The following is a 25,852-nucleotide window of genomic DNA, read 5'->3' on the forward strand; positions in this document are numbered from 1 at the left end:
ACAATTATAAAATTTCTACATGGAACATGAATCACTCCAAATGTGCTGCAGGAGATATTCACAAAATATCTCAAACAATTTTAGCACCCACTATTGCATTCTGCATGCATGCTGTGTTCTTTTAGTAACTATATTAGTTCCACGACATGGCATATTTATCTTAGGAAAACGAAAGACTGAGGAATAACACCAGCCCTGCATTTTTGGAAAAAAAATTAATTACGTCCTGTTTTCTCCTAGAACTAACTCATATAACACTTAGTCAGTGCTTTGAGATGTTAATAAAAAGTTAACATTATTTCCTTTTGGCCAAATACACTTATTACGCTAAAGAAACAGCTCGGCTTCGGCTTCGCATTCGGTATGTTTATCCTCCGCTCCCCCCACCCCCCGCTATTTTGTATTTTGTCCCCTGGAGTATCTGATAATCCACTTTGAGTTCAGGAATGAATCTCTTAAAAGGAATTTCTCCTTCCATTTCATATCTTACCTTTAAAGTGCTTTTGAGAATTCTTAGCCTGTGTAGTTTTTCATTCATCACAGGATCATTACATCTCTTTATAAATGATAGCTTGTATTCCATCTTGGTTGAAATGCGATGTTCTCCCAGTGGTGACAGACTGGCTTGCTCCAATGCCCTATATAAATCTTGCAAAGAGTCTCCTAACTTTTCTTCCCTACTTTCACCTGCAATGTCGAAAAAAAAAAAATAATAAGAGAGAGAGAAATAAATTCAGTGTAATAAACAGTTATTTGACACTCCAAAAATCTACTAAAAAATATATCTGAAAAACAGGATAATGAATGATTGGGAAAACACTCTCTTACATTAAAAAAAAAAACAACAACAACAAACCCCACCAAACCCACAGTTGCTGGTTATACTGGGTAAGACTAGCTACAGGCAGCCAATTGTTTTAGAATGATCAATTAATAGGATGCTTTGATTAACAAAATATTCTCTTAGTAGCAAATCACTGTACATATCTTGAGTCCATTAAGTTCAAAGAATTAGAGTACAAGAGGTACACAACACAGAAACAATCCTGCACGTAATTTAATATTTTAAAACATTAGTGAATATCCCTTATCATTATACTGATAAGCATAGAAGTGCTAAGTAACAGAGCTCTCCTGGTTTAGCAATACTGAATGAACTGATTTTTACATTTTTCCAGACTTCATAAGATGGAATGGCATTCACTGGAGTATATATCATTGTAAAAATCTTCTAATAGTGTGCCGTAGAGGATTATTAGGTTTCATGTGACTGCCATAGTAATGCCTGCCACATTGTAAATATAGTAAATGATCATAACTTATCATCAATAATAATGCTTTAATTAGAATGAGATATGGGAATGTTTATATGCAGATGTAAGCAAAAATCTGGCATGTACTAAAAGAAGCTACTTAACATTTGAAAGACCTGGGAAGAAAACACTCCAATTAAATATTTTTGAGAAAAAAAAAATTAGAGACTGGTTCAGGAAAGGATCTTAGATCTATTTGAACAAATCAAAACTCCCATATTATTCTTGAATTGTCTGAATATACTGATGTCACATCTTTCTCAATGATAAACAAAGATGAACTTGGATCGTGCTTGGATTGGGAGAGAGGATTAGGGTTATATCACATTTCCTTTAATAGAGAGCTTAAGAGTCCTCTTTGAGGAATACTAATTACATTGGCCCAAGAAGTAAATATGGAATGTTGTTCATTCCACCATGGTCCATGTAAATATTTTAGGCTTTCTGTCATAGTTAAAAAAAAAGAAGACGCCCTAATTGGTAATAATGTAGTTAACATTTGTAAGTGCCGGGCAGTAGGGTAAATGCTTAACATTCATGATCTCATTTAATCCTCACAGCAGTACTAGGACTAGATCTATTTGATTTTCATTTTATAGCAGGGAAGTACCTTGCTCAAGGTCACATTTATTAAGTGGTAGAGCTACAATTCCGACTGGCCAGTCTGGCTCCAGAATCCATGATTTTAACAAGAATTCTAGACTGCCAATTTTGTCAGGAATCATTTGAACTGTGTATTTAACAGTAGGTGTTAAATGAATTTGTGAGACTTGCTTAAAATGCAGCATTCTAAAAAAAACTGTCCCCAAAGCCCACCAACACAGTACCTTAACTTGAGGGGATCATCTTTAGGATGAAAAAGTAACTTCATTTAAGTTTCATATTCAATTTTTGGCTCTGCTGCTGAGGTTGGCAACTATTGGTAAGTATGATTGTCGAATCCTTCTATTAGAAAGTTCTTTGTTATCAGCACCTGCAATCACTAATTCCTCTATAACAAATTTTAACTTCCTAATCATATATCTAAGTTAGAACTATAATCTAAAAATACAAAAATCCCTTTAAACAGCGTTTTAATTCTCTGTTGGCTCATCCTTCAATGTTTGCAACACCTAGAGGATTTTGAGGGGGTGGGGGGACAGAGGACTGTAAAAAGGAGGAACTGCCTTGTGGGCTAAGAAGATTGAAATGAGATAAGGAATTTTAACCGAGAATGGTTTGGACCCAGAAAGGCACAAAATTATAACGTCATTCAGAGTAACTAAATGGAGTTGTAAAAACAAGGATACTTTTGAACAGCATACTTCCATTTCATAAAATCATAGGCCAAGAAAGAATCCTGAGGAATTATTTAGTAGTTACCATTCTTTCTGCCTCAAGGCAAGACTGCATCTTAAGCCAGATGTAATTTCATAGAGCAGAGGGTGGGAGAGAAATGGTAGGCCTAACAGATGTGAATTACAGTAGTCTAGGTATCAGGTAGCCTAATGTATTATTAGTTGTTCAGTTCTTGAAGGAAGGTAAAGAGAAAAGGGATTCAGATTATAGTTTTAGGATTTAAAGGAGGCAGAAGTATTTTCACATAGTAAACTTTTATTTTAAGATAACCTCCTTCCATATTACCTAACATGTAGGGAGTATATATTTTGTTGAAAAACCATTCTTACCCAGTTTTCTTTCTCCTCAATTCTTAAAGTTTGTGGAATACTGAGCCAGTTGCTTGATTTTTTAATAAAATTTCAATGTAGTTTTACCTCTAGAAGTGTAAGTAAAGCTTTAATATAAAAAGTGACAAACATAGCTAGAAACTGGAAGTTTTTTTTTCCTTCTTGCCATTAAGGGGGGAAGAAGCGTTCAAACAAAGGACAACATAATTCTACAAAGAACCTGGTTTGACAGCTATAAGAAGAATCGAGTATGGATTTATCTCTGGGCAGCACATTTGAACAGGGACTCACAATGAGACGGAACACAGAAACATTTCCAAGTAGAGTAATGGAATAGAGATATTAGAGATAAGTCAGGCCCCCTCCCCCCACCCCTACACATCATACACATATGCAACACAAGACACAGTAGTGGGATGAGGAAGGATGAGGGATTGAGATGCCAGGCTACCACAAAATGCCACCAGTTACTTAACATTTTAAGACTAGACAAAGAGTCCTTTTCTTTTCAAAGGAGGGGGAGTGAGGGGCAGAGTCACATTATAAATCTGATTCACTGTGCTCAACAGTCAAAACAACACAGAACTCAACATTCAAGACGAAAACAGACCTTTATTTTCTTTTATAATTTTCAATTGGTTTCCTTCATTTTTTTTTCTCAGATGAATACCAATTAAGTCAATTGGGGCTACCGCTGCAACTGAAAATGTGAAAGCACCTTTATCTTCTCTTTTTGCCCTCTTCTTCTTCGTCTCCTTCTCACTTCTCTTCTGGTTTCTCTCTCTTTTAAACCCTTGCTTTTCTTCTTCTAGAAGAGGCTTGCTTTGGAAGAGGAGGCAAGCACTCGGTCAGGTCTGCTTCCTGATTGACTTTCTTTCAACGTGCCAGTTCAGCCCTTGGAGCACTGGCCCAAACCCAGCTCGTTTGTAATTTGAATGAATGTTTTCTGCAAGTTGGCAAAGTGTAGAAGACCACATGCGAACCACAGGACATAGAGAGGAACCTTCTGAGATTCCTAATGAGGAAGTGTATCACTGCTACAATGAAATTTTAATTTGTATCTAACTTATTAAGGAATTCTGGGCCTATGAAGGAGTAAGTTCCCTCTCAAATTATATTTACATTTACAACATGTAAATTAGTCGTGCGTAAGACGACACGCTTTTCTATTCCAATTTTATTAAAGCGAAGAGAACATATGAGGTTCTCTTTCCTATATAAAATTTCATTGATAGATTTGAGGATCACAGTGAAGTTATTGATAACTTGTACTCTCAGCCAAGGGAGGGTCATTTCTGGCTGTGTCATAAGTGGCAGGGCTGGAAGAAGATCCTCTTTCTTGTTTCATTTATACTCTAGCTACACCACGAAACATTGTGAGGCTAGAAATACGCTGAGCATCACCACAGTTCGTTGTCTGGTTCTTTCAGGTTGCATATGACCTCCACGTAGTGATAAAGAAAAGCTCAAAGAAAAGATTAGCCAATGCAAAATAACAGTTGGTTGGAACTTTCTTGCAAATGGCTTATTAGCAGATGATAATGCATTTCTTCAAATACTACGAGGTGTTTGGTTGATGTATTTCCTTACATTCATGCCCAGTGGTTATTAAACTTTTTTGACTGTACACCCTCACCAGTTAAAACACTTCTGTTGATAACATATATATGTATTACCCTATATTAATAGATATGCCTATTATAAGATAGACACAAAAAAGAAATTCGAGAAAATGAGATATGAAACCTGAGGAGAAATTCCAATTTTTTTTCTTCCTGTACCTCACCCCATGTGTACCCTCCTTCAGAGACTTAGACTGTGACTTTCCCTGAGCGTATATGCCTCGCTCTCCTTTGCATTTCCCAATCTTCTACCTGGCATGGTGTCTCATGCACCCAACGTTTAAACTGAGTGATGGTTTTCTCTACTTTAGACACTAAGTACTCCAAAGAGGGCTTCCTATCTGGTGACTGTGTAATTTGTACGCTAGTCTCGTGTAATTTTGTTCATGTTTCTTCGGTGAAAATTAAGGAGAACAGAATACAAACGTGGCGACCTAAAATGTCATTCTGGTGTCCTTGCTGTTTCCCTGCCTCTGCAATGATAATGTGGAAGGAGAGAAAAAATGAAAACAAAACAAAACAAAACGAGTATACCAACTGGGCTCTTCAAGAATCAAGCCAACAGTGAATAATCAGTTCTGGTACATGTTTTGGAAGGGAACTGTGCTCTTTTAAAATTGGACAATGATGTCCTCGTGGAAACAGTTGTTCCTTCCACAACACAGCTGGGTAATGAGCACAGAAGGTTGGGAAAGGCTAAGTCACAAGTGGAGAGAAGGCTGAACATAGTAGCATTAGTCACCAGTCAAGTGTGAGAGGCATTCGGTCTTGTACGGCCACAGAGTGCTCCAAGGCTTCCAGGCGAATGGCATCACGTATGTGGAGCACTGTTCTCGCCATGAAAGGCAATTAACATTTGCGTTGAGACATGGGACTATTTTCTGTGAATACTAATTTACCAGTGTGCCATAATGAACAACTTATTTATGTGTAAGGTGACAAAGTTTTAATGGGTTTAATGTAGATAGGTTTAATGTTTGTAAGTTTTATGCTGAAGATGATTATGTATTCAGGAGTTTACACTGTAATTTGAATTGTTTTATAATGAAAGATTCACTCTCTTTAATTCATGTTTTTATATGTCAACTAGCTATGCCTTGCATTGTAAAACTGGGGGAGGGCAGTTTGTTATACCAGAAAAAAAGCATAAGATTTTAAAACCTGGCTTTTACTTGTCACTCTGTAATCAACTACCCTTTTCATAATTAGAAGTAATTGGTTTATTTTCTTTTAGGCAAAATAACAATAATTTCTCTGATGAAAAAAACTGAGGAAAAAACCCTTCTTTTGAAAGGACAGCTTGAGTGAGTCCACCAATATTGCTAAGTGTATTTTTACAGAAGAACATGTGAAACCCATCCCTGTACGAATGACCTTGTGCTTCACCAAAATTAAGTACAGCCCATACCAGTGTCTGTCAATTCCTTCTGCACAACAGTAAAGCCTACTTCCATAACTAGTTAACAAAAGAGACAGAGCTGAAGCTTATTCTACACTTCATTCTCTAACCATGTAATTTCTGCCGAATTACGTTGTTTAATGCCACAAATATATGACCGTGATTGCATTTTCAGGGTATTACGGTGGTTTTTATGACAAATAGTTCAGATGGCAAAATCTTGGTGTCCTTGGCATTGATTTATTGTCCCAAAGGGAAGGTTCTTTGAAGGACAATCTCAAACATAAATGACAGATTCTATATTTGCCCACAGAATTTAGAAAATTTAACTAATAGAGACATGGAGGTCAAGGTACCTGGTTCTTAGGCAGGAATTCATAAAGGGGACAGTTTAAAAACAAAGCTAAGAGATGATCATATTTAAAAATTAATGTGGAGTCCCCATATTCCTTAATGAGAAAAAACTAAAATTCTTCATATCATAAAATTTTACTATGACTTAAACAGGGAGGACGACCCAAGACAATCCCACTAATATTAAATGCCAACAAAATGCTTTTTGATGCATTTCTATATACCAGAACCATCATTTTTATATATACTTAAAAAAACACATTAAAATGGTTAGAGCACAGAGGCAACTGTAAGGCAGATCAATGTGATTTTATTCACAACACAAATTCCATTTGTGAGAAAGAAGCAAAGATTACTTCTCTTTAGAAAGATATTTACTATCAAGCATACTTAGCAAATTATTCAGCTATCTAAAAAGATCTGATACCAATTGGCCATATTTTTATTTTTACGTAATTTATATTTTTACAAGTATTCACATTATGCAATACTACACACTGTGGCGACAGGAAGAAAAAAAACATTTTCAAATACAATGTTAAATTATCTGTTCATTGCACAGTATGAAATATCCATTAATTAGCATTGAAATTATTACAGAGTATCTTATCCAACTAAAGGAAATTTCACATCCACTACAGAAGAAAAATAAGCAATATTGAGCCACAAGTGACCCAGTTACATAGTATTAAATAATATCTGAAGCTAGTTTGAAAGACAACCAGACAAAATACTTTTTCAAAAGTGAAAACCACAGCCTATAGATTTGGAAAATTTTACAGAAAAGAATAGCTCATGCCTGTCCTATGAGGCAACACCATTTGTATACAAGTGCCAAGAAATAAGGAGAAAGTTAGGATTTTAGCTGAGGAATCTAATAAAGCCTGGCATGTGGAATTTTCTTCATTAGTGTCACCGAAAGCAGTCTCTGTGTTGCACCTGAATACACTTTATAATAGAATAAACATAGTAAGTTTCAGAGCAGGTTGTGTATACCTTGCCTTAATAGATTACACTTAATTTAGTACAATACAGCACGTCAAGTTTTAAAAATGCAAAATACACTTAATACACAGAATTTGCTTTCTCTGCTTTGCCTTAAAGAGGCCACCGAAGAGTCCATTAAACAGCCAGGGTTTTCTAGTTATTGGAGCTGATCCCTCTCCTTTCCTGTGTCAGGAGAACACAACTGAGCCCTTCCCCAGTCAATAATACCCTTCCCCTCTGTTCTCCCACAGAAACAGCAGTTTTCTGTCACTGTGCTCCATCTTGATTGGCTTTGATCTTATGCTAGTCCCAGTGGAGAAAGCTCGCATTCTTCTTAAGAGTGGCCTGCCCCTCTTAATATCCCTTTAGGGAGGCCCCCAATCCAAAACACTTGATGATCTAAGCTTTTAAAAGTCTGTTTTCTGTTATAAACAGCAAGGACGAGGCCATTTTAGTTGCTTGCAAGAGGTTGATGTTGAGTCTGCGTCGTGCCGACTCTCTCCGATCTAAATTCTCTAAACATTAGCTTATCAATCTGTGAGTCCAATGGGTTGAGTGCCAACAGAAGTGGATCCGATTTGGCATGGAGAGGTTCTACCAACTCTCGCAGTGTATTAGCCTAATATGATAAAGCAGTGATACAATATGATGAAAGACCTGCGAGTGCCATTATTTCCAAAGCATATTAGTATTTGTATTAGAAATACCATCATGCAATACCCATGAAGAGAAAAGAGAAAAATATGGCTAGAATTGCATATGGTTTTAATACCATAATGTCTTTCTGTTGGCATGCAAGTCTACTTGGCCAAAAATGGGACACTTTTTGTTTAAGCTTGGTTATCTGGAAACGCCAATCTTATGTATACAAAATAATACACAGTGCAGATACATCTTTTCCTGCCTCTATACCTGTATATGCATATCTATAATTTTAATCAGAAAAGTTTATGTTAATAGTATTCTCCACACACATGTAAAATGATCAGACTTTCAAGAAAATTAAACTGTTGTTCTATACAAGATCTTTCCTCAAATTCATCCAATCAAGAAGTATGAGGAGAAGTTTTCTGGTCTACCTTCTATCTAACTACGCTGATTCACACGCTACCAGGTGCTAACTGGTGAGATATAAAAGCCCAGCTGGTGTGGCTCCAAGGAAGTGGCCGAATGCTGACCAACACAAAGTGAAGAGAAGTGAAAAGCTTCACAGGGTCAACGTGATGAAAGGGTGACTTGACACCTGCGCACAAGCCACATTCCAAGGAATTAAGAAACTAGATGAGAATAAAATTTCTGAATGACCTGGGACACTAAGAACAATTGGGCTGAAATAAACTAGTCTCTTTTAAGTTCATTTTAGTTTGGATTTTGAGGAATGCAAATATTGTCACCAGGCACAAATCAGTGATATTTTTACTTTCTAGCCTAGGGCAGATCTTTATCTGCTACATCCTGTAGTACCTTTTGAGTTATATCAAGAAGAAGGAACAAAATGGGAGAGGGAACAGAGACAGCATGTTGTTCATTACTAGCTCCCTCAGAAACTGGGAAGGGAGTGTGCTGCCCATAGCACAGTATTTAGAAAATAGGATGCAGCTTGGTCTAGAAATCAGCAGAACTAATTTTTGTTTATATCATAACCTTCTTTTGCAGAAAAGGGGCTGGGAACTAAGCAATCTTCATAGGTAGGTCAAATGAAACAAAAGATAACACCTCATTTTTTAGAAAATTATAATACTGGAACGCTAGCTCTGGATTCTACTACTTTGTTTCATAAGGTTATGGAACTTCAAACTGCAAAATCAGAGGCAATCTAATGCTGGGCACAAGGTCATTCCTAAATTTAAGCTGTTTCTAATTTATCTATGCAATTCAAACATTTCCCCCTCAGAAACAATGTCACCTGAATGGTTTAATTTCTAGTGCACTTAATCCATACTAAACCTGAACTAGAGCCTTGGTAACTAAGTCACATTTAGTTACATTTAAAGACACTGTATAGGATTGGTAAATTCTACTTCAAGAGACTGGAAACACCTCCTCAGTTGAGGCCTTGCCAAAGTGCAGGATGGTGGGGGGTGGAATGGTATTTCAAAGTGACTATAGCTATTTCCTAGTCTGTATGTACTAACATAAGAGAAGATAACTCTCTTCAGCAAGGTGTCTCTTCAACTAGCAGTGGTCAGGACCACTGGCTACCAAATCTCAGGGGCAGAGGCTGGCTTGTTAAACACAGATTCCTGGGCCCTACACTTAATCTACTCAATCAGGATTTCTGGGTGTGGAACTCAGGAATCTGCATTTTAAGCAAGCAACCCAGGTGATTCTTGTGCCCACTGCAGTTTGAGACCTCCTGCTTTAGGCCAGTCACATTGTGAGGGCTGGTTGGAGTGATGCCAATTTTCTGTATTACACATATAAGTAGTTTGTAAGTCAGAAGACTTTGTAGTCACATAGGGCTTTATTTTTAGTCTCGTCACCGGTATAACATTGTATTATGTAACTCAAATGATTTCAAGGTTTTTGCTGAGGAATCCGATGGAAATATCCAGGTCTACTGAGAATACAGCAAAATGAAAGAGGCCGTGGTAAACTGCTTGAATAAATTCTTTCAAGCTACGCTTTTAGGTAGCATTAAATAGTTCCTCTTTATTTTTGAGGCAAAGAGAACAAATATACAGATACTTCCAGACTCAAGCCCGTTGAATCAACTCTATGTCTTGGTGTGTGCATTCTGAATCCCAAGTATGAACAGCATGGGCAGGCCAGGAGGGTCAGATATGATGGACTGGTGTATGGCTAATCTACATGAAATCTCTAAAACACAAAAACCCACTGCATAAAGATACTGTTTGATGAAAGCCTATCTTTGACTTCTGTGAATCTTATATTTATGTGTCTTTAACTTTTTGCAAGTTCCTTTCTGGTTCTCAACACTCTCCTTTTCTCTCCCTTTGTGTTTTCATTGGGCATTCTCTCTCTCCCTATTTCTACTCTTCTCCTTTGTAGCTGACAACTTCATTTATCCCTACTCAAATAGTCAAAACATTCAAACCGTTAAAATTACTTATTATAGTGACAGACTAATTTTATGCCTTTTTTTTAAAGGACCAGTGGAAATTGCATGTTTCTTAAAGACCCTAAAAATTAAATTATACGGCTCTTGATTGTTTTGTTTTCTTTCGGTCAATATCCTGACTATAAAAAATATTTCCTACTTCCTGCTATTAAAATATACCCCACTATTTACCAAGCTTTTAATCAAGTACATTTTGAAACAACAGCAACATATCTATGCTACCCCAAGAAAATCAGTAATGTTGCTGTTTGGCATATTACTTAAATATTTATTGAGCTTCCATTCATCACTGAAACCCCCAATTGTGAGGCTACCAGGCCACACAGAAAGAAAAAGATCCTGTTTCCCTGTTACTGAATCCCTCGAGATCTGAATGGTGCACCCAGATGTAATGCCATGTTGAGTCATGTATAGGATGACTTCTTCCAGTGTTGATCCACTTCTCATGCAAGCTCTTTACGGACTGAATCTATGTAGGATATGTTGAGAAGAATGTTTCTTTCCCTTTTTGTTTTATGAATTTAAAACTCTTTCCACTCAAATAATAAGCAGAAATAGAAATTCTAGAAACATAAGTTTTAGAAAGGTAATCAGGCTTCTAATAGTGTACCTGCTAGGAAGAGCTGATGATCCTTCAATCAAATCCTGACGATTAGATTATAGGGTAAGGATGGAGGCACAAACATTTGCAAGAGAATGATTAAGTTTGAATACAAAATAGGTAAAAAAAATGTTTTCCTTAATGAATGAAATAGAAGAAAATATATGAAAATGGAAATAAGAAGTGCTTAAGCCAGAACAGCATTTTCAAAGATTCTTACTTCTGAGTTCTAAGAGAAAAAGTTCTAAGAGAAAACTGGATCCATATACTCCACTTATCATATATACTCACTTATCATTATCAGTGAGCTTGAGGGCAAATTTAAGGGCAAAGCCACTGACAACTGGTCTTAAGCTGCTTGCAGATAACAAGGCAGACATCCAAGCTTATCAATAGTAACACACGTGGAGCTCCTGGGAGAGTAGAACTGTTTTGTGCGCTTTTGAAAAAAATCTAATTTACCACAATTATCTGGATCTCCCCCTTCTTCTAAATGTATGTGTTCAGATTTAAGTTTTTCTTTTTGTAAAACAGGAATATCTAACACCAGGAATTGACCGTCAGTGATAATTACTTTTCTCAGTGAAAGTCTTGGAAAAAGTGGGCTGAAACCTAGGTTCAGAATGTTTGGACCAAGAGAGAGACTTAAGTGTGGCTTGAGTGGTAGCTGTCCAAATTTTGAGGGCCTATTTTCTTGTAAAGGTGGAGTTCAAATAGACAGTATATCATGTTTAAAAAAATTTGTTTGTTTGCTTATTTTTACTACCATGGGGGAAGGAATTAGAAAGTCTTTTATTTTATGAATAATAAAGTATTCTTTTTCAAAATAAAGTGATAAATAGCAAAAAGTAATATAGTTTGTGATTATACTTATAACACTTATGGAGGTACTTAATTAGAAATTCCAGGTAAAATAAAAATATTTGGTGAACCTAGCTACAGGCAAAACAGATAAGGAAATACTGTTCCCAGATAAAATGTTCCTACAAATTGCCAAATAACAATTCCATTCTCTGTGTATGATTCACGGGAGACAGAGTATTTCCTTATGAAAGTAGTATCTCACCTTAAACTACTTACCGCTATATTATGACCTTAGAGAGCACTTAGGACTTATGAGTACACCACACACTCTGGCTTTTTCTGTCTGCATTAAAACCACTATCTGAAATAAAGGTACACCTAAAATACCCTTTAACTGAAGCTGATATATTAGCAACAACTGAAAAGGTCTTTTATGTTTAATAGTCACAGAAGTACTTAATATGTTAATTCAATTTACCCCGAGTTTATTTTCAATGAAGCATCTATAGATATATCAGAAAAATGTACTATGGAATTCTGCCAGATTATATTGTCATCCCAAAATGTCATCTTTCAGATTTTAAGATAGAAAATGGGAGGAATTCATTTTTATAGACATGCACGGTTCAATAAGGATTTAATGGGTGCCTATGGGTATATATACTATATCAAATGTTAGGGATAAATATACAAAGATGACAGTCTGACCTCAAAGAGTTCACGGTATAGTTGTACCTTCCCCATTTCTGTCTTATAATTTTATAGTTTATATAGATTATCAGTAAAATAAAGCTCTACTTTATTAGTGTATATATATATATATATATATATATATATACACACATACATATATACAGATTCTATTATATGACTGTAATGTAATTATACCATTACCCTAACAATGTATATTATATGTAATTATACTATGTATAATTACATTAATGATACATATTGTATGGATATATTAATTTAAATTGATAAGTATATTTGGAATACACAGAAAATAAATTATATTTGAACTTTAGGGCAAATTTAAAGAAGATCATTAAAATATGAATGTATGTGTGTATATACATATATATATGATATAAAACAGCTGAGTTTTGATGCTTACGATAGACGTTAAAACTGAAGAGGACTGGAGCAGAATATAGAGCCCAGAAATAAACCCATGCACTTATGGTCAATTATCTATGACAAAGGAGGCAAGAACATACAATGGAGAAAAGATAATCTCTTCAATAAGTGGTGCTGGGAAAACTGGACAGAATGAAATTAGAACATTCTCTAACACCATATACAAAAATAAACTCAAAATGATTAAAGACCTAAATGTAAGACTGGAAACCATAAAACTCCTAGAAGAAAACAGGCAGAACACTCTTGGACATAAATCAAAGCAATTTTTTGATCAGTCTCCTAAAGCAAATGAAACAGAAGCAAAAATAAACAAATGGGACCTAATTAAACTTAAAATCATTTGTATAGCAAAGGAAACCACTGACAAAATGAAAAGACAACCTACTGAATGGTAGAAAATATTTGCAAATGATATGACCCGATAAGGGGTTAATATCCAAAATACATAAACAGCTCATACAACTCAACATCAAAAAGACAAGCAACCCGATTAAAAAATGGGCAAAAGACCTGAATAGACGTTTTTCCAAAGAGGACATGCAGATGGCCAACAGGCACATGAAAAGATGCTCAACACTGCCAAGCATCAGGGAAATACAAATCAATACCACAATAAAATATCACCTCACACACCTGACAGAATGGCTATCATCAAAAAGAACACAAATAACAAATGTTGGTGAGGATGTGCAGAAAAGGGAACCTTCGTACACTTGGTGGGAATGTAAATTGAAACAGCCACTGTGGAAAACAGTATGGAGGTTTCTCAAAAAACTAAAATTAGAACTACTATGTGACCCAGCAACTCCACTCCTGGGTATATATCCGAATAAAACCAAAAACACTAATTCGAAAAGATTCATGCACCCCAGTGCTCATAGCAGCATTATCTACAATTGCCAAGATATGGAAGCAATCTAAGTGTCCATCAACATACGAATGGATAAGAAGATGTGGTATATATACATACAATGGAATACTACTCAGCCATAGAAAAGAATAAAAATTTTCATTTGTAGCAACATGAATGGACTTGGAGGCATTATGCTAAGTCAAATAAGTCAGACAGAGTAAGACATACTGTATAATATCACTTATATGTGGAATCTAAAAAATACAACAAACTAGCGAATATAACAAAAGAGAAACAGACTCACAGATATAGAGAACAAACTAGTGGTTACCAGTGGGGAGAGGGAAGGAGCGAGGGGCAATATAGGGGTAGGGATTAAGAGGTACAAACTACTATGTATAAAATAAATAAGCTATGAGGATATACTGTACAACACAGGGAATATAGCCAATATTTTATAATAACTATAAATGGAGTATAACCTTTAAAAATTGTGAATCACTATACTGTGTACATCTGTAACTTATATAATATTGTACATCAACTATTCATCAATAAAAAATAAAACAAAACCAACTTCAAAAAAAAAAAACTTGAAAGGGATCATAATACGCCACCTCAAAATATGCCATTGTGGCCTAAGGATTAGCTGAAGGTAATTAAGAAGCAGTAGACATAGAAAGATCTTAGGCCATCCCCCAATTGGCCTTAAAGCAGGACATAAATTTCCCACTGTGAAGGTGTTCCTCCTCTCCTCTTACATACCAGGAGAACAACCCTTAACATTTGAAGACAGGAAGCTGGCATCAAGATGGGTCTGCACAAACAAATCTTACTAAAATAGCCCTTATCTTCTGTTAGTTTCCCCATATATAAACTTTTCCAAAATTTACCGCTCTAGAAGCCCAAACCCCTTTTCCGGTTATCTTGTCAGTTCTCCATAATTTATCATGCTTTCTTAAAATGGTGTATAAAACTCAGGTCTAAGTGCTTCTTTGGGTCTTCATTTCTTTCCTATGAAGGCCTCTGTGCACATAAAAATTAAATTAACACAATAAAATGTATATGCCTTTTCTCCTGTTAATCTGTCATTTGTCAGTTTAGTTCACAGGCTCCAGGTAAAAAACCTAACAGAGTAGAGGAAAAGTTTCTTTCTTTCCCTATAAAACATTTAAATCAAGTCTTAAACCACTCCATCCTAAGTCATCCATATTTTAAAATATTTATATTCAAAATATTTAAATATGAAGTAACGTATTTCATAGATAAAGTTATTTTGAAATAACTTTCAGCAACGTGGAGAGATGGCAGCTTATTGGCAGAATGGGTTGCTGTTGCAACCTATTTTATGATTAATTACTTATTTTAAAATAATCTCTTTTAAATCCTCATTTCTAAATGAAATAGCTACAGAGGCAACATAGCTGGAGACTTTTTTACTCTCAATAACGTAGAGATGAACAATGCATATTTTTAATTTATGAGAATTTTCAACCTCTACCACCACCTTACATGGTTATATTAAAAGGATGAAATTCAATAGATGATATTCAGTCTGGATGCTATCAGTGTGAAGTAACTCAGTGATGAGAAGTGCCAATGGGTTGAACATGTAAATCCTAATGTGTCACAACACTTGGTCTGTGACCAGACTATGTCTGGTCTGCCAAAATGAAAAGGTAAATTGGGACCAACTACATTTCAGTTGTTTTCTTGCCTATTTCTTTCAATAGATTCCTCTTTGGTCCTTCCAACCCTATTAGGGCATTCTCTTTCCTAGCTGATAGGCACTCTAAAAAGCAGTTCCAATGTCATCTGAACCTTGAACCACTTATGCGACTGGGTGGTAAAAATGTCTTCACAACACTGATTATACTTCCATGACGCAAACTACTTCATTTGCCTATTGCACTTGACTTGAATTCTCCAAACTGGACATTCTGACGGAATAACAGGTAAAGGGTATCTGTACCTGCGGGGTTGGAGTTGTAAAGATACATTTAGTCTGTTGAGGCCATCAGAACCTACTCAAAGTAAACAAAGGACTTTGTCCTATGTCCTCTTCTAAGTTGCTGATCAGCAAACATGATCTAGGATCGGTAAATTCTGATGCTATACAAATTGTGCATTTACTGCCCAGCTTGCTACTAAGGTAGACTAAAAGTAGACAGTCAATGGCATAACTTCTTAATTCTTGAAAATCTGATCTAAAATAAATACTTACATATATTTTTTTCAAATTAACAGTAACATAGATCTTTGAGAACTTTTGCTCTATAGAATTCCACCGTATTCTTATTCACATACTAGATTCATATACTATCCTCTAAGTACTGCTGTCTTGATTTTGGTGAGATTACTTTTTTTAAAAAAATATCATTCAGTATCAGCTCCAGTATCATGATATCCCACCAGACTAAATGAGGGGGAAAAAGAGGTACTGATCTGCAGAAGTGAGTGAAATAATAAATTCTTTCCAACAAGAGTACAACAATGGGTGTATGAGTGCATGTGTGTGGGTTGGGAGTAGAGTAATAAAAGGAGTGATTCTTACGCTAAAAGTTTAAAGACACTACTTCCTCTCACGTTATAACATTGTTTATGATTATAGAAGCTTGAAATGGACTTCTGCTTACTTCTCCTGGCTGAACTTATAATATTACAAAAAATTGTAATATTGATTTTCCCCCTTCAATAACTTCTAAATGTTAATGCCTTATTACTCACCTCCTTGGCATACCAGCCTGACATTTGGGATCATTTGCTCATTAACAGCTCTGGCAAGAAGGAGCTACTTTGGGGGTTCTGAATTTCTTAGCAGTAAAGACAACCAAAAATACCTTCCCCAGAAAAGCAAGTGACAAGAAAGGAAAAGAAAATTCAAAAGGTGTTTGTAATAATCTAAAATTTTATCTCAACAGTTACTTATCAGAATTCATATTTTTCTCTACCTCAAATCTGCTATAAATCCAATCTCTCCCCTTCATCAATAATATTTTCATATTCTCCCTTATTTTTCAATCTATAATAATTATATCAGAGACTATTCTCATAAATCCCCATTGTTAGAGTCATCTGCATACTGTGATATTTAAATTATTACATTTTTAGGTATTTAAAATGTATTGTGTACACGATAAGAAGAAAAAATTATTTTGGTAAAAACCACTATAAAATCATGTTTATTAGAAATACAGCATGGATGTAAGCAAATTAGCACAAACATCCATCTTAGCAAAAAACTCAGAGGTTAGAATAATGAATATTCATACTCAGTCTTAGTTGTCTTGAAATTACTGGTTATTACATTTTGCACCAACAAACTCATTTTACATTTGGGATGGAAAACTATGGGATCTAAGAACATATTTTTTATAAAATACCCTATTATATATGCGTTTCATTTTTTCCACTCCTGACAAAATTGTATAGAATTGTCCTTTTAAAGAAAGTAAGTTTTACTAAAGAGTTGGATATATGCTGACTCTCAGTGTTCTTATGGAAAAATACAAATGACTTTATAGCTCTTGCAAAAGGTTTCCAGCTATATCTGTGTTTAACATTTAGCATCACATGTTGAATTTCACACTCCCCAGTGTAATTACAGAAAACTAGAATCATACAGGGACTTCATTAGGGTGAGAGCTCGTTTTGCAAAATTCAAATGTTTGAAATGTCAGAAGGTTCTCCATATTGTAAAACTTAATTTGTATTCAAATATAGCAATGAATTGCTAACTTCCCGCTAGTGAACAAAACAAAAAATCCAAATATATTAACAAATTTGTTTTCCATTTGTAAATTAATTAATTTACAGCAACTTTATGGTGCCAGTTTATTCATAATATCTTTTAAAAATTATGGACAATTCCATATTTAATTGAAGTCAGGCTTTTTTGTAATTCCTATTTAGTGGAATTATAATTAAACAAGGACCATGTTTAATTATATTAAACAAGGACCATGCTGTCTTCTCTCAGGTGAAAAAACAACCGTCGAACTAGATATGTGAATTTGTAAGGATGTGCAAATCAAGGGGTGAATTTGGAATTCTTAAGTTCCACTTAAGACTTCCTTACCATCTCTTTTGACTGGTGCCATTTGTGGGGGAGGTGAGGAAACAATGATAGCAGCTATGGTGTAATTAGTACCTCCTTAACAAATGTAACCATCAAAGAACTCTGCAGAACTTTGGCCCTTTTTTATTGATACTAATTTATATATATAAAAGAATACATTATTACTATAATAAAATAAAATTTAAAAAGAGAACACATTACAATAAGTTGTACCGGTGTATATGATCTTTTATAGATAGTTGAGCTGCTCTATCTGGATGTACTATAACTGGATTTACAGTGATACATTATACCAATCCTTTCTTGTTAAATCCATGTAGAGTTATGATCAAGGTCCTAGAATAAGTTTTCTCATACTGATCTTATTGTGACCAAGTGCAGAACTAATCTAAAAGACTCCAATACTGGATTTAGAAACAAAGTTAGACAATCCAAAACCAAAATTAAAAGCAGCATTTTAAGACCACCATGAAGTGTAGATTAAATATGTTATCTACTATTTAGGAAAACCGTCACATAATTTGAAAGGAAACATTCCTCCACAGTAACTGACTAAGTGGAGTATACACCATTAATACACACAAAACCAGAACCTGACCAAGGAAAATGTCATGATGACATTTTCTTTCTCCTTATTGTAAATCTTCAGCACAGCACTAGAAAGCCTGTTTTCTCTTTGTAGAAAATCAATAAATACTGCAAAAGCAGAAGCAGGAACTCTTCTTTAACAAAACAATACACTTTAATTATAGAAGGCCTTGGTTTCCAAGGCCTTAGTTTTAGCCATACTAGGAATGGTTGCAGATCTTACTTGTGTGGGAAGATCTGGTCTCCATGGTGATGAAGAAGTCAGCCTGGGAAGTGGAAAGAACTGTAGTACATTGCTCCCCGTAGAAACAGACAAGCTGAAATCAAATGCGGCTTCTGTACCTAGCATTGACAAAGCCTGAAGCTCCAGTGAAATGGTACCTTACATCAGGAGCTACCAAGGCAATCTGCTAAGAAAGGTGGGTTTCAGATACCCACATCATTTACTACTAAGACATCAAATCAAAAGCCAGAACATATGGGTTAAAACTGGTTCTGAATTTGGTTTTCTTAAATAGGATTTAGGAGTTATAGGAAGTAGCCCTGAACAACTTTTACTCTTCCTCAATTTAGTGTAAATATTCTGAAGGCAAATCAATTATGATACTAACATTTGTGTTTTGCTTTCCACTTCATAAAGTCCTTTTATATGCAATATCTCCAAAGAAGATGTGGAAAATATGAGAATTTCACTAGAGTTCACTTTGGTAATGACTTTTCATTTCATACTACGTACTGCATAGTACAAATGAGAAATTAGAAGTTGGAAATAGATGAAAGTGTGAATGGTGCATTCTTTAATAATTACTTTCAGGGCATATGAAACAACTTTTCAGATTTGTAAGAGGTGATAGGAAGCAATGTTTTATCATGAGAGAAAACAGTAATCCACAATACGTCAGATTTGGTACCTGTGAGTAGGAACTGGAAAGATCAGTGGCATCTTCCAATTTTACTCCTAAATCTGTCGCTTCTCTACTCCCTACCTCCACCACAAAATTAAAAAAAATTAATAAACAAAAAGATCCTTTAGCTGATACCAAAAAAAGAAAAAAGGCAGAAAGATTTGGATTGTTTCAAAGAAGATGGATAAAGTAGAACTTGGAAGAAAAAACTGAAGTAACTTTGTCTACCACATAAAATACTTTTCAAATTGGTCTCAAGACTTAATTCTTTGGAATTAGTTCTTTTTTTAATATCCCAGTATTATCTTGACACAAACTAACTATAAAAGGAATCATGTCAAAGTTTAAAATACTAAGAGTTTTGACTCAAGTGGTGGAATTGTTCCACTATTTATACAAATCGAGGTACATGAGTTTTGGATACTGATCAGTTAAAATTGGCAAGTACACTAATTACAGCTTTTAGTAATAAAGGGTAAAGTGGTGTGCAGGGTTTGATTTACTTGAAAGAGCATATTAATGGTGATATTGACTTGCTGTAATAAAATTTAAACGTTGTAGTTTCTTTTATATAGGTCTAATATATACACAGAAAAAGGAAACATTTTGCTAAATTTTAGCCTGAATGAAAATGATAGATCTGAGAGGCAATATGTGGCTGAGAGCATTCACTCTGCTGTCAGAATGTCTTAGTCTGAATCTCAGATCTGCTATTAACTATCAAGGAGTCCTGGATCATGTTATTTAAACTCAGTTTCCTCACCTAGGAGATGAGGGTAATAACAGTATTTACCTCTTAGGGTTGTTGTGAAGATTAAATGGGTTATGTTAGGCAAGGACCTTAGAATAATGCCTTAGAATAGTTAGCACTCATTAAAAAATGTTACCTATTATTTGTGATAGATTAATATGTTCAATAAACCTACAAGATTTAAACTAAATGCACCATATTATAGATGTGTTGGCTTTACCTTAGGGAAGGCAACTCTATTACAGTATTTTTTCCATGTTGAAAAATACCTTTTCTCTCTACGTGAGAAAAGAATGAAAGATTCAGATTTATGGGCATGCCTAGCTTTGCAGATTGCATTTCAGGTCCAGACTGTGTAGCATACCTTTATAGAAAAGGTAAATCACTGAAATGTCTTTCATTCAACAGACTGGTATAGTCCACAGGAAAGATGAAAAGAGTTTTCCTAAGACAACAGTGAAAGTAAAAGGACAAGTACATATAATCCAATCATTCTGTTCAGAATGTCCTTGATATCATATTTAAAATTATTTTATTCAAAGACTGGTCAGTTCGTGATGTTGTAAGCTTGACTAAAATGAATTGAGATTTACTTAGAATGGAGGTAGCAAGTTAAAACATCTTCAGTTTTCACTTCCCTATAATTCAGGTTATGTTCATTAAATATATTTCACCAAATAACTGAAAGATATAATAAACCATGTTAATACAAATGGGACTTATTTCCCATATCAATGGGTGTTTCCCTCTTACCATTAGACAGCTTACTTTACACACTAATGTGGCCAAGTGTTCCAAAATTTATTTTTTTCTTCAAGATACAAACATAAAAGAGGGATATTGAAGAGTTATTTTGAAATAAGTGCCCTCTGTGTTAGATTCTTACTGTCAAATCCAAGAACACATATTTCAGCTTGTCATCATGGGGAACCATGTCACCTCTGAAGTATTACAGCTCTCCCTGATTACAGCTTTCTCTTCTATCTCTTTCCCTGTGTCTAATCTTTGATCTAATTAAGAACACAGCCCCCCCTCCTGCATTCACTTCCTTATCCAACCCGAACCACTCTGACTAGAACCCTCAATCTCCTCACCCTCTTGGATAGGTACTACCCATACACTTTCCAGTATTCAACTCCTGCTTTCTTACTCCTACCTGGCCACTGAGCATTGCTAGAAAAAATTGTCTATCCATGCCGATTGGCACCATTCTAAATTTGGGTTTTCTGACTTTTGGTTATTCAGGGCCACTTGGCAGACCTCTTATTAGTGCTTGGTTAGCTCAATTTCCAATTCCCCATTGGGGTGCTCCAAGCTTCCATTAGATTCTTCAAGCTCTACTCTACCTGTGGATCTTCCTTTGAACAGATAACTATTTGCCTCCACATTTGTAGAGGGGATATAATAACTTTCATCTGGACTGCTCAAATAGTTTTCTAACTGGTCTCCCCATCACTTGTATTCTCTCACACCAATACATCTTCTGTACTGCCATGACAGTGACCTTTCTGAAACTGACGTCTGATTACAGCACTTTCCTACTGAGATCTCCAAAGGCTCTCCATCATGTTTTTTGGGATACAATCCAAACTTCTGGGCATGGAATACCACGACTTTTATAATTTAGTTCTTGCATAGTTTTTGTCTCATCTCTACTCATCTATACTACATGCTGTATTTCTCTAAATTGTTCTTTGTTTTTCTTCATTTCTGCCCTTGCTGATGCTATATATTTTTTAACCACATAGAATGTAACACTTTTCTCTTTTCCTCCTGGTGAAATCTTTCATTAAGCTTAAAAGTCACATCCTCCCTGACACCTTGTCTAATTTCACGAGGTAGAAAGAATGAAGACCTCTTAATTGCTTTCGTGGAACTTAACATGTTCCATCTTTTAAAACACTTAATATACTGTACATTTACATGTGGATGCTTTTCTCTCCCATTAGACGGCAAACTTACTGATTCTTTGATTTTTAAAAATGCTTGCTTTTCCTGCACTTAGCAGAGTGCATTCTCAGGACATTGTGGCTGTTCCATAAATATTACTTAAATTGAATTGTTACTAAAATAATTTTAATTTAATGTCTAAGTATATGAGGTGCAAACTGAATAAAGTAGTCTATTAAACAACTGGATAAAATGCTTTACTTCACTCGATCTTCCATTTTAGTAAGAAGATCTACTTCATCTTTTAATTAATTAATTAATGAATTTTTATACAGCAGGTTCTTATTAGTTATCTATTTTATACATATTAGTGTATATATGTCTCTACTTCAAGTCTTTGATGTGAATTATGTGGCAGAGGGGGAAACTTTAGGAAGATAGGTCACTGAGGTCAAAGAATGCCAGTTATGGCACTGTTACGTCAAAGAAGAATGATCTAGACCTTACATGAAGTGATAGCATAACCACTGCTAAAGGGTGTTTTCTTTGAATGACCTAGATTGTCAAGTTATTCACATGTCATTCATATTCAGAGTAGATGAGGTGAGTCAAAATTTTACTAAGATTCAGGATGAGCTAGCTTTTAATTATAAATGTAGCCTATAACTACATTCTCAAAAGGTCTTCTGTTCACAGAGGCTGATTAGAAGGAACTATTGCAAAAAAATCTTAGCACCTTGCTAACTTGGGAGAGATGTTGGAACGTGTTGCAGCCAAATTACTTGATATGGGTTTATTGCTATGTCCAAAACTTAGTCCTTTAAGAAGATTTTGAATGGCTAGGTTTCTATACCACATGGATCAGGCAAAATAGATACCATTATAACACAACCACTAGTTACTGTTTTAACAGTTAAAAATGCCATATTATATATCGATTCATCTCTATATTTCTGTAAAATATTAAAAAATTAACAGGTGAAGAGTAGCCAAAATTTACCCAAATATTTCAATGATTTACCTATTTGTTTATTCCTTTTTTTTAACTTTTAGAATATAACATGCTTTTATTTTAATAATCTTTTTGGAAAATCTACTTGAGATTGTTTTAATCCACTACAATTAAATGAATTCTAAATGAATAAAAGCATTCTCCAATCACTAAAAATATTTGATTTATTATAGTATCACTGGATCAATTAAACGGCTTTTCTAAAGATTCAGTCATCTTATTAGAGACAATGATAACATAGCAATTAGTATTCTACCTTTCTGAAACCTAATGGCTTGTATCACTCATACTTTCATTTAATTAGGCAATAACCACCTGAATTATGAGCTACTGGGTACAATATACAAGCTTGTCAGATATCTGAAATCTAAGACAAGCTCTGATTTTAGAGATCGAGCAATGAATAGAATAAAAGTTTGGTTAGGCAGACAAATTAATACATCATAATTCTACTTAACTTGGAAACCAATAGAACAAGTCATGACAGAAAACTATGAAAGGATTCCAGATTGCTCTTATTCTTTAAGCCATAAGAATTATAACTTCATAGGCACAATTCTCATCATTTAAACTCCACTAAACTCAATTGCAGATACAATAAAATATTCTTGAGTTTTTAGTCATTGGTCAGATATATGACCTGTTAAAAACATCCAGTTTATTGCTCTTATGATTTACCTTTGGGGTGATAACCAAGCCCTGCATAGCAGGCTTTTAATGACTGTCAAGTAAAACAAACTGCATTATGTCCCTTTTCCTTCTTTTACTTTTTTAAGCTTAAGATATAGTGTGAAATAGAACAGATCTGCATTTTGTGAAAATAGTTTAACTGGCTGAAAGCCCCTAGTTTGATGTCAATCATCTCAATATACTAAAAAGATAGTTCTGAATGTCAGCAATGCATAGGACTTCTCTATATATTTCAGAAACTGAAGAGTGATTTGAAGTCACCAGTGGAAACAATACCGATGCCTAAACAGTGAGTCATTCATATCGTTTGGTTGTCTCATTATTATTGTTGGGGTGTATGTATTAAACTCTAAAAGCCCGGAAGTTATTAACAAGATCACTGCTCAAAATAATAGGTGGAATTGCTAAATTTTAGCTGGAATTATAGAATAGTTATTCCATTCCCTTTTTTATTCTCCATATTATAATTAATCAGAAATCAATTTTTGGATACCCGTGTCTTTCTTCTTCCAACAGCATGCAGTGTTTTGTAAGCTATAAATCCTCCAAATAGTTTTATTCAGTATCTTTGTAGCCTTGGTTCTATGACAATGAAGTATATGCTATAAACCTTGTTTAATACACATATGTTCAGTGAACTAGTAGCAAAGTAATTTTTTAAGGGCTAAATCTAGTTTGTTCGTTAATTATTGTGTTAATTATTCAGATAGGAGAGATATATCACTATGTGTGAAAATATCAAGGAACATGGACAATGCCGCTCAACACTACTTTTCATTAAACCACACATGAAATCTTATCATGTATTCTCTAAAAATCAAAACAAAAGAGATCATCTTCAAGAAATATCCTTGTCTTTTATAGACAGGCAGCACATATCTAGCACTGGATACATTATAGCAAGATTATCCAATAAACATAAGTATGAAAGTGTCACCCCATAAACTGCTTAGAGCAGAAATTGGTAGTACAGTTTTTTACTACCAAGATATTATTATTTTATATAAAAGGGCTTAACATGAAGAGGTTTGAATGCAGCTTGTTTCTGTAATTTGAAGCTACAGTTGATAGATGTGAGTTAGTTACAGTGTAGAAATGCTAATTCTCAGGAACCACTGATTGCAGCTGACCAAGGAATATGGCTGATCAGGGATACGACTCTGGGCTAAAAAAATAAGTTACTAGAAATCCCTGGTATTCTTATTTACTTACTCTTCCTAGGATTCTATAAATGGCCAAGGTCTGTGTGGTTCTAATACTTTATCCTGGCACATTCTGGTATTGACTGAATGATGTAAGAACAAAAGATTAAAAATCTTGCAAACTGTCCTAATGAAGTAACCTAATTTTTACAGCTCCGGTTTTCCAATTATTTGCAGAATAAAAAAACTGGTGATCAGCTTCTATGAAACCTTCTGAAGACGAAAAAATATGAAACAATATAACCTGAGCTCCAATATTTTTTGCTTGTCACCAGTTTACTAACTATAGGATTTAATTCATTAAAAACGAGATTAATACTTGTAATTGCTGAGTGCATTAAAGCCCTGGTAATTTCATGTCTCAAAAATATAAAGAAATGAGTAAAATCTATTTGGAATCTAACATTGAACAACAGGGAAGAACTAAGTGGCACTTTAGACATGAAGGGGACTAGAAGAAGCTTAACTGTTTTTGTTTTTTCTAGTGGTGAGGAGAGAAAACACACAGTCGGATATGGACCCTAGATGATAAGAAATATGATTTTAAAACTTTAGACAGGCAAATATAAATGTTGAATGATCGGTAGTTTTAAAAAATGCAATTCTAGTAATACAAACATAAACTGTCCCAATGAGAGAAGGAAAGGAGATGCAGCTCCAGCCAAGACAGTTACAAGGATATTCCTTAGAAAAAGCTTTAAGGAGGATTTCTATAAAAGATGGAAGAGGCTACTATAAATGAATGAGTGGAAAATAATATCAATTGCTTGTAAGAAGAGTGCCAGGAAGGCAAATGTTCAGCTGAGGACTGTGAAAAAGCTGAAGACAGAGCTCAAAAAAATTTTTTTAAAGAAAAAAGAATGACAAAGGAAAGTGGAAGTATATGACTTCAATGATATTTTAGGTGTTTCCTG

General features: G+C 34.8%; 1 protein-coding gene across 4 annotated transcripts in view; it reads right to left on the reverse strand.

Moving 5' to 3' along the window:
* The window catches only part of CNKSR2 (connector enhancer of kinase suppressor of Ras 2), a 258,534-nt gene that overhangs the window by 3,417 nt on the left and 229,265 nt on the right, over window positions 1–25,852 (reverse strand). For all 4 annotated transcript variants that reach the window (XM_019927697.3, XM_019927696.3, XM_019927698.3 and 1 more), the window contains one exon: window positions 491–687. In XM_019927697.3, the coding sequence (XP_019783256.1) occupies window positions 491–687 (197 nt within the window). The remainder of the gene's footprint in view (window positions 1–490; window positions 688–25,852) is intronic.

This window comes from Tursiops truncatus, chromosome X (assembly GCF_011762595.2).
Source record: "Tursiops truncatus isolate mTurTru1 chromosome X, mTurTru1.mat.Y, whole genome shotgun sequence".
NCBI classification, from domain to species: domain Eukaryota; kingdom Metazoa; phylum Chordata; class Mammalia; order Artiodactyla; family Delphinidae; genus Tursiops; species Tursiops truncatus.